Raw genomic sequence first — 10663 nt, 5'->3', positions numbered from 1 at the left:
AACGAAAAGCCCAAAATAAGGGATGCATACCCATGTTTCCTTTCTTGTGTCAGGCGCATTTTCCACGAATATGACATGAGTAGCCGTCAAATACAAAGTACCTAGGGCTGCTTTTTTGGAAGACATTCGATCTACCAAGCGCACATTCTCCACCTAGGAAAAGCAGTTCAACAGTTATGGTTAAAGTACCAGAGCCAGTGACGAAAACAAATAACAAGTAGGTAATCTTGTACTTAGTCCAAAATACAGTTTTGATCATTCTTCCAATACGAAAAACCAAAATTTGCCCCTTCAGTTAATCAGATCTCAGAATGAATCTGCATATCAAAAGATAAAAATTCACCAATTATTTAAATATAACCTTAAATGCACCACAAAAGATTTACAGACCCTCTTTTTTAAGGTTACCCTTTCTGTGTTTTATTTTTATTTTTAATATTTTTCCTTTATTGATTTGAGAGAGAGAGAGGAAGGGAGAGGGAGAGAGAGACAGAAACATTGATGAGAGAGAACATCGATGGGTCGCCTCCTGCACGCCCCCAGCTGGGGATCAGGCCCACAACCTGGGCATGTGCCCTGACTGGGAATTGAACCAGAGACCTCTTGGTGCATGGGTCAATGCTCAACCACTGAGCCACATTGGCCGGGCCCTTTCTGTGTTTTAAATAGGTCAGTGTTTTCATTTTACTGTAATTATATAATTCTAAGGCAGGAAGTGTGTGCATCCAAGTTCCAAGTTTACACAATAGCTGTGTATGAATTATTTTCTATTGAAAAGAAAATAATGTTCTTTCCTATGTGTTTCTCAGTTGTAGACATTGTCTCAAGGCTGTTTGCTCCCACATAAATGGAGCAGAAAATATAAACATATATCTGGGAGCAAAAAGTATCAGAGAAATGTTCTGCACGTTTACAAGGAAAACCTCCCAAATGAAGATGCTCTAATTTATAATCAAAACTCTCTAATAAATGGAATCTAATAAACGGAATTCTCACCACTGAGCTCATATGAACTGTTAGGAGAGCTTTCTTGGAAACAGTTTTTATCAAGCCAACATTTTCTTATGTGCAAAGCGATTTCAAGGGTGTGTGCATAGGGATCATTTCAATATGAAATGCAATGGGAATGACAAGACAATCCCCATAGGGCAAGTGAAAACTGAAGACAGACACTGGTTCATCTCTCATCCCTCAAGTCAGGATGGTTACTTGCTTCCATGAGGCAGCTTAGGGACTAGAGAATCATATTTGCTCCATTCTTTGGCCCGGTGTAGAAGCTGTAGTCCTTAAGTAATTGGAAAACCCAAGGCTATCAAATGCCCCAGGGAAGACCTAGGTGGGTATCCCACCTCATGACCACTCCTCAGGACAACTCCAAGGACAAACAGCACTCAGGACACCCATCACCTCAGTCCTCTGAGCCCTTAGAACCACACCAGCCTTCCCGGTCCCCTCCCACTTCTTCCCAATTTCCAAGGATCTAAGGAGATGAAGGAAGAACTAGGTATTTAAAATATTTTCTTTGGTCAGACCCTTTGCTCCAGGGTGGCTGCATAGCTCCTGAGGCCTTGTGAATGGCCATGATTCTTAAAAAGATGTTCATTTAAGAACCTATCAGCTTACAGTTTTAAAATGTCTTTCTTCTGTTACTGATATGCTCCACATTCTTTCCATGTGTGTTCATCCCTGGGTCTCGTTTGTAAATGGTCTTCATATCATTAGTTTACTTTCCTATTATGTGATCATCATTTCTTTCTTTCTTTTTTTTTTTTTTTTTTTTTGTGGTACATGCCCCTAGCGGGAACTAAACCCAGGACACTCTGGCCCACAGGTCAACACTCAACCGCTGAGCCAAACTGGCCAGGGCCATTTCTTATATATTCATCAGTATAGTTTATATAGTAAGGTTAGTAGCCAATCTCTTTTATTGGTTCTAATAATTTTTTCAATAGTCACTTGGATCTTCTGAGTAGAGAGGAGTATTTTCTATAATAATTTGTCTCTTCCTTTCCATTATTTATACCTCTTTCTCCCTTGTTTAGTGACATGAATTAGAGCCTTCAAAATAACAATGACAACTGTCAGTCCTGTGTGGCTTTTTGTTTGTTTTTTCATTAACAGCTTTATTGAGATATAATTCACATTCCATACAATTCACCCATTTAAAGGATACTATTCAATGGTTTTGAGTACATCCACAGCATTGTACATATCATCATTCACAAGCATTACCGCAATCCATTTCAAAACACTGTCATTGCCCTCACAATAAAAAACCTTGTACCCATTAGCAGTATCCCCGAACCACCTCACCACCAAGGTACTTATTGTTTCTATGGATTTGCCTATTCTGACCGTTTCCTATAAATGAAATATGTTGCACTTTATACCTGGTTTCTTTAACTTAGCATCATGTTCTCAATCTATGTTTTAATGCAAATTCATCCATTTGGAGAATGCATTAGCACTTCATTTTGTTTTACTGCCAAGTAATAGTCTATTATATGGATATACCACATTTTATTTGTCCATTTGTCAGTTGATAGACAGTTGGGTTGTTTTCACATTTTGGCTGTTGTGAATGTTGCTGCTATGAACATTTTTGTACAAGTGTTTATGAGGACATATGTTTTCATTTCTCTTAGGTGTAAATATATACGTAGAAATAGAATTGCTGGGTCAGATGGTAACTCTTTAACCTTTTCAGGAACTCCCAGACTGTTTTCCAAAGTGGCTGTACCATTTTATATTCCCACCACCAAGTATGGGTTGGTTCTACTTTTTCCACAGAGTTGCCAATACTTGTTATAGTCTCTTTTTGATTACAGCTATTCTACTAGATATGAGAGAGTATTTTGTTGTGATTTTGATTTGCATTTCCCTGATGATTAATGATGTTGAGTATCTTTTCATGTGCACCTTTATTTTTAATGGAAACATTCCCAATATTTCACCACTGAGTTTGATGTTGATATTTTTTTATCACATTGTGGAAGTGATCTATTTTTAGTTTACTAAGAGTTTTGAATTTTGAAAATCAGGAATAAACATTATGACATTTTAATAGTATTTGGATGTATATTTTGCTTTCTAATTTTAGTCCTATGTTATCAATAATAGCAATAGATGTCTTAATCTTCAAAGAAGTCCTAGATCTTGGTATATGACCAACTTGGAATTGGTGTATTGATGTTTTAATATTGCTTACATTTTGTCAGTGATAACTATTTCATTTTGTTTTCACTTGGTCTTTTTTTTTTCATCTATGCTTTTAAGAGAGACTGGCTATTGGTGCTACTTTTATTAGGTGAATTCATCATAGCTACGATTACATCAACTAATTAGAAAGAGTTCAACACACAAATTACTTATTTGAAACAAATACAGATACTTCTTTATACATAATTCTTTAATAATTCTTTCAATTTCTTACATGGTTATAAATCTATTCAATATTTCAATTTCTTACTAAATATGTTGACATCTATTTTATTTACAAATTATCTTCTAATTGCTGATTTTCAAATTCTTATGTTTTAATTCTTATCTGTAGGTAAATGTCTATCTCTTCTCTCACTCCTAATATTATAAATTACGTTCTTACTTTTCTGTGGTTAAGATAGGCAAAGATTTTTCTTCAAAGTAACCAGTCTTAGATTTATTAATTTAATAATTTTTCTCTTGCCTGGCTGGTGTGGCTCAGAGCGTCGACCCATGCACCAAGAGGTCACTGATTCGATTCCTAGTCAGGGCACACGCCCAGTTTGTGGTCCAAATCCCCACTGGGGGTCATGCAGGAGGCGGCCAATCAATGTTCTCTCTCTTCGATGTTTCTCTCTCTCTCTCTCCGTTTCTCTTCCTTTCTCTCTCAAACCAAGAAAAATATTTTTTTTAAAAAATAATAATTTTTCTTTTCTAATTGTTCATTTCTGCCCATGCTTCTTAATAAATGTTTCAACTTCCTTTCCTCAGGGATATCATGTGGTTTTTGTTCCTTTGTTCATTTCTAAACTCTCAGGTTTAATAGTCAGCTCATTAAGTTTTATTCTTTTTGTTTAGCAACAAAGTTTTAAGTCCAATAATTTTCCTCCAAGTAAATCTTTGGCTGCATGTTATGAATTTTGCTTTCAGAATTATCATTCTTAATTTCTAGATGGACTATAACTGGAGTTTTCATTTCTTCTTTGATCCAAAAGTTTTTAAGAAGTCTATTTTTCAATTCCCATGTGATTGGATAATTTTATTTAAACTTTTGTCATTAAACATTCTATTTTAAACTAACTACAACAAAGATATCATGAAAGAGTTGTGGGAAGAGAGAAGCAAGGGGATATATTATTCTTGGAACATGTCTACGGGAAGAAACTAATCTGCATGCTAAAATGTGCCTAACTAAATTAAGCAGAGCTCCAGGGGTGATGTACTAGTTAACAATATCTTAAAAAAATGACATGTAAACCATTTTCCCTGCACTTAGGACTAATGAAACAAAACTTTATTGAGATAATCATATTGAACATATGGTAATATTTTGAGACAAAAATATTTAGCATGAATTCTTCTCCCTATAGAAGTGAAGGAAGCTATACCACTTAGATTAGTTTTAGAAAACCTCAGTAGAGCTGAACAAGGATCTTAGATGGTGGTAGATCAGAATACTTGGTAAGATTTTTTTCCCCCATGTCTTCATGTTACCTCTGGAGACTGCTGCAGAAACATTACATTTCAAATTTTGGGAAGAGTTCTTACAGGTCCCACAGCTGTCAAAAGTAATTTTGAAGTAGAGGACGGGAAAAAGAGACAAAAATAAAAACAATTAGGGAAACGCCAACAGCATGATTTCCCACTGCTGTGTAACATCAAGAGAAATGGGTAATAAGAATGAAAATTCAGTCGTCTAAGAAATTCTGGGAAGATCAGGAGCCCTGCTCAGTTCCACCACATGGTTCACGTTAAGGTAGCCAGACATTCTTGACTGTGACTCTGGAGTCAGTCAACTCGAGATCAAACGCGATAAATCTCAAGAATTTTGCCACCATCTTGAAGACCCACTGGCTCAATAATTCTGCCTCATTGTTCAGCTAACTTAATTCTACCTCATTGACACATATAATAAGCTATATGGTAATAAAGCCTCTTTCATACTAGAAGAGAGAAGACCCTTAGAAAACTATCAGCTTCTCCAAAGTTATTGCAACTTAGTCGCATGTCCCTAGGAACACCATGCTTAAGACAGACTAGCTGTTCATACTCAGCAAACAGAACTCATCTAGGCAAAACAGGGGACAATTCCTGGGCGTACCTTTTTCACATTCTGACATTTCTGAAAATGCACCTCCTGATTACCATGGAAAGAAGCCATTGTGTCATTTCCTTGGCTGTGCTTTTGTCTGTCTTTGTGCAACATAAAATCTTGGTGCATCTTACAATCACTGATGTCCTAGATTTGCTGAAATGCAGTTAAGTCTGCAGTCATTGGCATATAAATGGCATCTGAAACCATCAGGCCAAAAGAGATTCCCTAGGGAGAGCATGTGGAGGGAGAAAAGAAGAGATGTGAGGAAATCTAATGTTTAAAGGTTGGATGAAAGAGAAAGAATCAGAAAAGCAAACAGTTAGGAGGAACACCAGGCGAGCATGATGTCAAGGGCAGTGTGCAGGGGCAGAGGTCTGAGAGAGAGGGAGTGTTTATGTCAAACTTTGCTGAGAGAAATATGAGGCAAGAATGCCCACGGAATTCAGTGACATGGAAGACGCTTACCAGGAGTGGACCTTAACCGGAGTGGTCCTGGGGCCACTGGCATCAGAAGCTGTAACAGCAGCTGGAGGAGCGAGCTCACGGGAGCTGAGAAAGGAGAGGTTCTAGGCCTGCAGAAGTGAGGCTGGAACTGGGCAGAAGCCAGAGGGGGACAGCCTGGCCACTCAGACTCCATCCCAAAGCAGCCAACAGCCAAAGCATACAAAGAGCTTTCCAGAAGCAACTGGCATGTCAAGACGTTTTCAAGAAAGAAGCCTATTAATGTTGCCAGTGAGCGGGCATCTCGAGTTGAGATACACATGGGGAAAAAATAACTCCCATTAGGAGAAATTTGTTTCGAAGGATAAGAAAAAGGAGATGAGGACCAGTGGGCAAGCATTTATCCTGCTTATGCTGAAGTCACCCCAATCCTAAGAAGCTTTCTCCTCCAGCTTAAAAAACTGGTCTTCTAAAAAAGTTTTGAGACTTGTTTATGTAATGTTCTAAGATTCAGAAATATAGAAGGAAGGAAATAAAATCACCCCTGGTCTCATAATTCAAACACAAACACTGTTCGTCTTCGGTGGAGTTTAGAAAACGTGTAGACCTCATTTTAAGCGTTGCTGGACTAGGCAGTGAAGGGCCGGGGCGATGCTCCCCGGGGAGGGGAGGAAGCGTCTAATCTCAGGCTTTTGCTTTAGGAACCTTTCCTTTGCCCCTGGATCTTCAGCAGATTGGGCTTTACACCTCAATGCCTTGATGAGCTGGGGAAGGCCGTGCAATTAAGGCGTGGGTTCTAATTCTGCACAGCTGTGTCGTGACAGAGGCGCACACATGTGCGAGAACAATCTATAACCTGAACCAATTCAGTGGAAGCAGATCCTGCCAGAGGAGACCATGAAAACACAAACCTCCAGGGGCCTTGGCAGGAATTCTGGGGCGAGAGTTGGACTTCCAAAGGGAATGGAATGGGGGTGTTCAAAATAGCTTTACCAAATTCTCATGGATCGGGCCAATCCCAGCTGTCATTTGGCTTATGTAAAAATGACCAAAATAATAAAACAATAACAAATATGTTTAGAGTACTGATCTATGCCATGACCTGTGCTACCACTTTGTATACCTGACCTCAGTGAACCCCACGATCACCCCAGGAGTGCGGTCCTTACACAATCCCCACTTCACCGTGATGCTTACAGGCCTGACAGATTTCCCCAGCCTGGAGCTAAGGTCTGCCTAACCCCAAAGCCCACGTAAACCAAGGCAGTGAGCACTGGTGGATGCCTCTGAGGTCACTGTTAGCCCTGCTATTATTCAAAATCAGTATGTTTAGGATAATCAATTAGCAATTATTTTAAGCAACGTTATGAGTGAAATTAGTATTTGAAAATAGAGTGCTTCAAGACAAAATCATACCGTAAAACTACATTCACAAACCACTCTCAGAACATGCTCTGAGATAAACCCAGACAGAAAGCCTGGGAATGGGGTACATGAGCCCAAAGGCCGGCCAGGGAGCCGGTCAGGATTCTCAGCACCGAGCACGCGAGGACACCAAGCATCCAATTCCATTCAACAAACGCCGGTGTGCAGCCTCGTGTTAGGGTCTGAGAGGAACAAAGGGTGAGAACGCGCAAGTCTCTGTCTGTCCTCGAAACTCTACAGACCCAGTGGAAAACACTGCCCCAGTTAACAGCCTTTTCATTCCCATCCCTGCTCGGCTGAGGTTAGATGGGGGGGAAAATAAAAAGTATGTTGGCTTTTCTAGGCCAAGACTGAAAAGCTTCCGTGAAAACCCCGGGCCCCACACAGCAACGCCAGGCCTGACACAGGGCCCTGGCTGCGGTTCTCACTTGCACCTAGAATCAGGAGGCCCCTGTGAATCACCGACACCCGGAGCCTCTGAGCCATTCCCAACAGGCCATCAACTGCAACCTTCACAGAATAGGGGCGTTTACTTGGTCCCCTGCAGGCCGAACACTGGACTGCTGACCACTGTGGGCTCCAGAATCGTCTCGGACCATCTGGAAAAGTAAAGCTGTTCTGCAGGACAGGAAGCCCAACATGCAGGGTAGGGTTACCTTGCAGAGAAGCAGAGGAGAAAAGCGTATGGCACCGGCCACTGGCTTCCCTTGGGCCGAAGGTGCTCAGTACCATACAAATGAGGCTGTTGGTCACTGTCGTTGGGGGGAGAGACCCTGAGGTTGCTGAACAGGGACAATCAAAAAGTCTGCGGCAGCCAAAACCTGAGACAAGTTTATGTTCGAATCTAAGAAAAGCAGCTAGATAAATAGTTTGTCGTGCTAAATTTGGTATCATGACATTTTCTAACTCTACCAACACAAAGAGTCAAGTACTTGTCTGAGTCAGGAGGCCTGGGCCCCGGTTCTGGTTCTGATTTGGAAACTGAACTGCTGGGCACAGGCAGCTGCATTACTGTCTCTGGGTTCCGATGTCCATAAAGGACCTGACCGGTACTTAATGCCTTTCTCCATTCGAACAGGCCACAGCTCTAACTCGGTGGTGCCGTGGAGAGGGGCATGAAGCACACAAAACTGCAACTGTGGAAACGCAACAATGACCTTCCCGAAACCCGCCCTCAGCAGTTCAGCCGCTCTGCAAGGTGGCTGGCCCACAGAGCCCTTGTCATTGCCCAAGGACAGGGCGCACCAGCCTCCGCTGAAACAGATGTGGCAGAGTCTCTGGGGGAGGCTCAGAGGCGGCACTGATACCCGGGTTCAGGCCAAGGAGCCCGCTGAACACGCCCGCCCCGGCACACCACCCCGTGAACACGCCCGCCCCGGCACACCACCCCGTGAAGCGTCTTATGCAGTGCTTGAGAGAGGGCTGCGGCTGCCCTTCCTCAACAAAGGACATCAGATTGCTTCTTTTTAAAAGTATTATATTTGATCTGGATGTTCATAAGACTCTTTAAGATAAAATCAAAACAGGATTATGTGAAAGGTGTGTGTACATCAGAACGCCAACCTGATTTCTGAAACCATAATATTTTAAAATCTATGTATCTAGCCATCCATCTATGATGATGATGATGATGATGATGATGATGATGATGATTACTGTACAATTTAATGATGCTATTCAGGCTATCTGGCCTACAGAGCAGTCTGGCTTTGCAGTGCCCACCCATCGAATTCCCACGCCACTGGTCAGAAGACGGCTAAGCAGCAAGGAGGACTCGTGCAGAAGCCAGACTGAGACCATCACAACAACGAGAAGCGAAGAGTAAAGGCAGAGTCCATCCTAAAATGTTCCGTTGTAAGCAGAACACATCATGGGCCACAAAATGAGCACAGCACACAAAATGGACATGAAAACGGCAGTTTAAAACACACAATCATTAACATAGGTCCATTTCACTATGCGTGATTGGAGCACCGTGACCAGGAGACAGTGGTGAGGGGCCCAGCTGGGCCTGGACGCTCCCAGGGAGGGCAGCCGCCCTGGGCACCCACCGTCTGGGCCTGGAGGCTGTCCCGGCTTTAAGCACACCCGCTGCCTTCCCCCGCCACCTAACTGCTGAGAATCACGATCAGGCCAACCCAGGGCTAATTTTTCAGAAAAGCTGATGCTAAAGGGAAGCACAGTTGTGGTAGATTCCTTTCAGTAAGGTCTCCATTGAGCAGACGGGAGGAAGAAGGAAGTGTAAGAATAAGAACAACACTACCTTTTACTGAGCAACTACTGAGTGTCGAGTACTGTACTAAGTGTTGGCCATACACTATTGATAACCCTCGCTGGAAGGTAGACATGGTCATCCCATTTTACAAATGATAAAATAGAAAAGGTCATGAAGAGTAAATCAATGCCCAAGGTCTCCCAGACAGAAAGGGGCGCAACCAGCTTTCAAACCAGGAGTGTCTGACCTCGGTATCTGCTTTCCTAGACCTCTCCTGAACTTGACCTCCTCAGTCCAGGCCTAATGCTGTAGAGTAAGGAAAGGCATCTTGGCTCAAAGCCTCTCCTCCGCTTTCCCTAAACCTTCCATTAGGGAGGAATATGGTTGACAAGGAAAAGGCTCTGGCGAAAGCTACAGTGTTGACAATTGGGTGGGGCATTTGAACCCCTGCCTGTTCACTCGTCTTGTCTGGAGGGGCAGAACCCCCACAACACCGAGGCCGGCCTGGAGGGCCTGGGTCCCCAGGTGGCCCCAGGACTGGCTGGCCCGTCTTGAAATGTGCACTGTTATATTTCAGGTCATAAAGTGCAATGACCAGAAGCACGGGGGGACCACCTGAGGAATCGAGTCTCACTTCTAACCAGTGATGCATGAGCAACTCGCAATCGCTTTATCATGGCAGATGCCCTGTGTCGCTAAGATGTTGTAAGCGGGAACCCACAGCTCCCGGACAATACACGATTCCACCTAGGGTAACTGCATGTGCCAGAGAAAATGGTACGTCTCAGGAGTTATTAATAAACAGTCATCACTGATAATCCACAAGAAAGACGTCAGAGATGTAATTCTGGAAAGATCACCTCCCATCTGTGACTTCATTTCCCGTTACAGCAGTAAAACCAGAAGAGTCAACAAAGATGGGCGACCCAATGACAGTTGCAAAGCACCTTGACACAGAAGAAGTGAGACAATAAAAAATTATTCAGAATATCAGAATTGTTATCATCTCTTACACTAGCAGGAAAACAAATCATTTGATTTTCCAATTTAAAAAGAAGCACTTTCACTTCTGTATTGTATATTTGAAAGTTGTTAAGAGAGGAGATCTTAAAAGTTCTCAAGAGAAAAGAAATTTACTAAGTGAAGTCATATATCTTAACTAAACTTTCTAGTTATTTTTACAATGTATACATATATCATATCATTATGTTGCACACACCTTAAGCTTACATAGCTCAGAAAAACTGAGAAAATAAAATCATGTTGTAAAATATTATATAATAAAC

General features: G+C 42.0%; 1 protein-coding gene across 1 annotated transcript in view; it reads right to left on the bottom strand.

The window, feature by feature from the left end:
- The window catches only part of MTMR7 (myotubularin related protein 7), a 79341-nt gene that overhangs the window by 53965 nt on the left and 14713 nt on the right, over nt 1-10663 (bottom strand). Inside the window, exon 2 of the mRNA XM_036250271.1 lies at nt 31-153. Within this exon, the coding sequence (XP_036106164.1) occupies nt 31-153 (123 nt within the window). The remainder of the gene's footprint in view (nt 1-30; nt 154-10663) is intronic.

The sequence above is a fragment of the Molossus molossus genome, unplaced genomic scaffold, assembly GCF_014108415.1.
Source record: "Molossus molossus isolate mMolMol1 unplaced genomic scaffold, mMolMol1.p scaffold_m16_p_9, whole genome shotgun sequence".
Classification (NCBI taxonomy): Eukaryota; Metazoa; Chordata; class Mammalia; order Chiroptera; family Molossidae; genus Molossus; species Molossus molossus.
The sequence above is the reverse complement of the archived record's forward strand: the minus strand, read 5'-3'. Positions and strand labels throughout refer to the sequence as shown.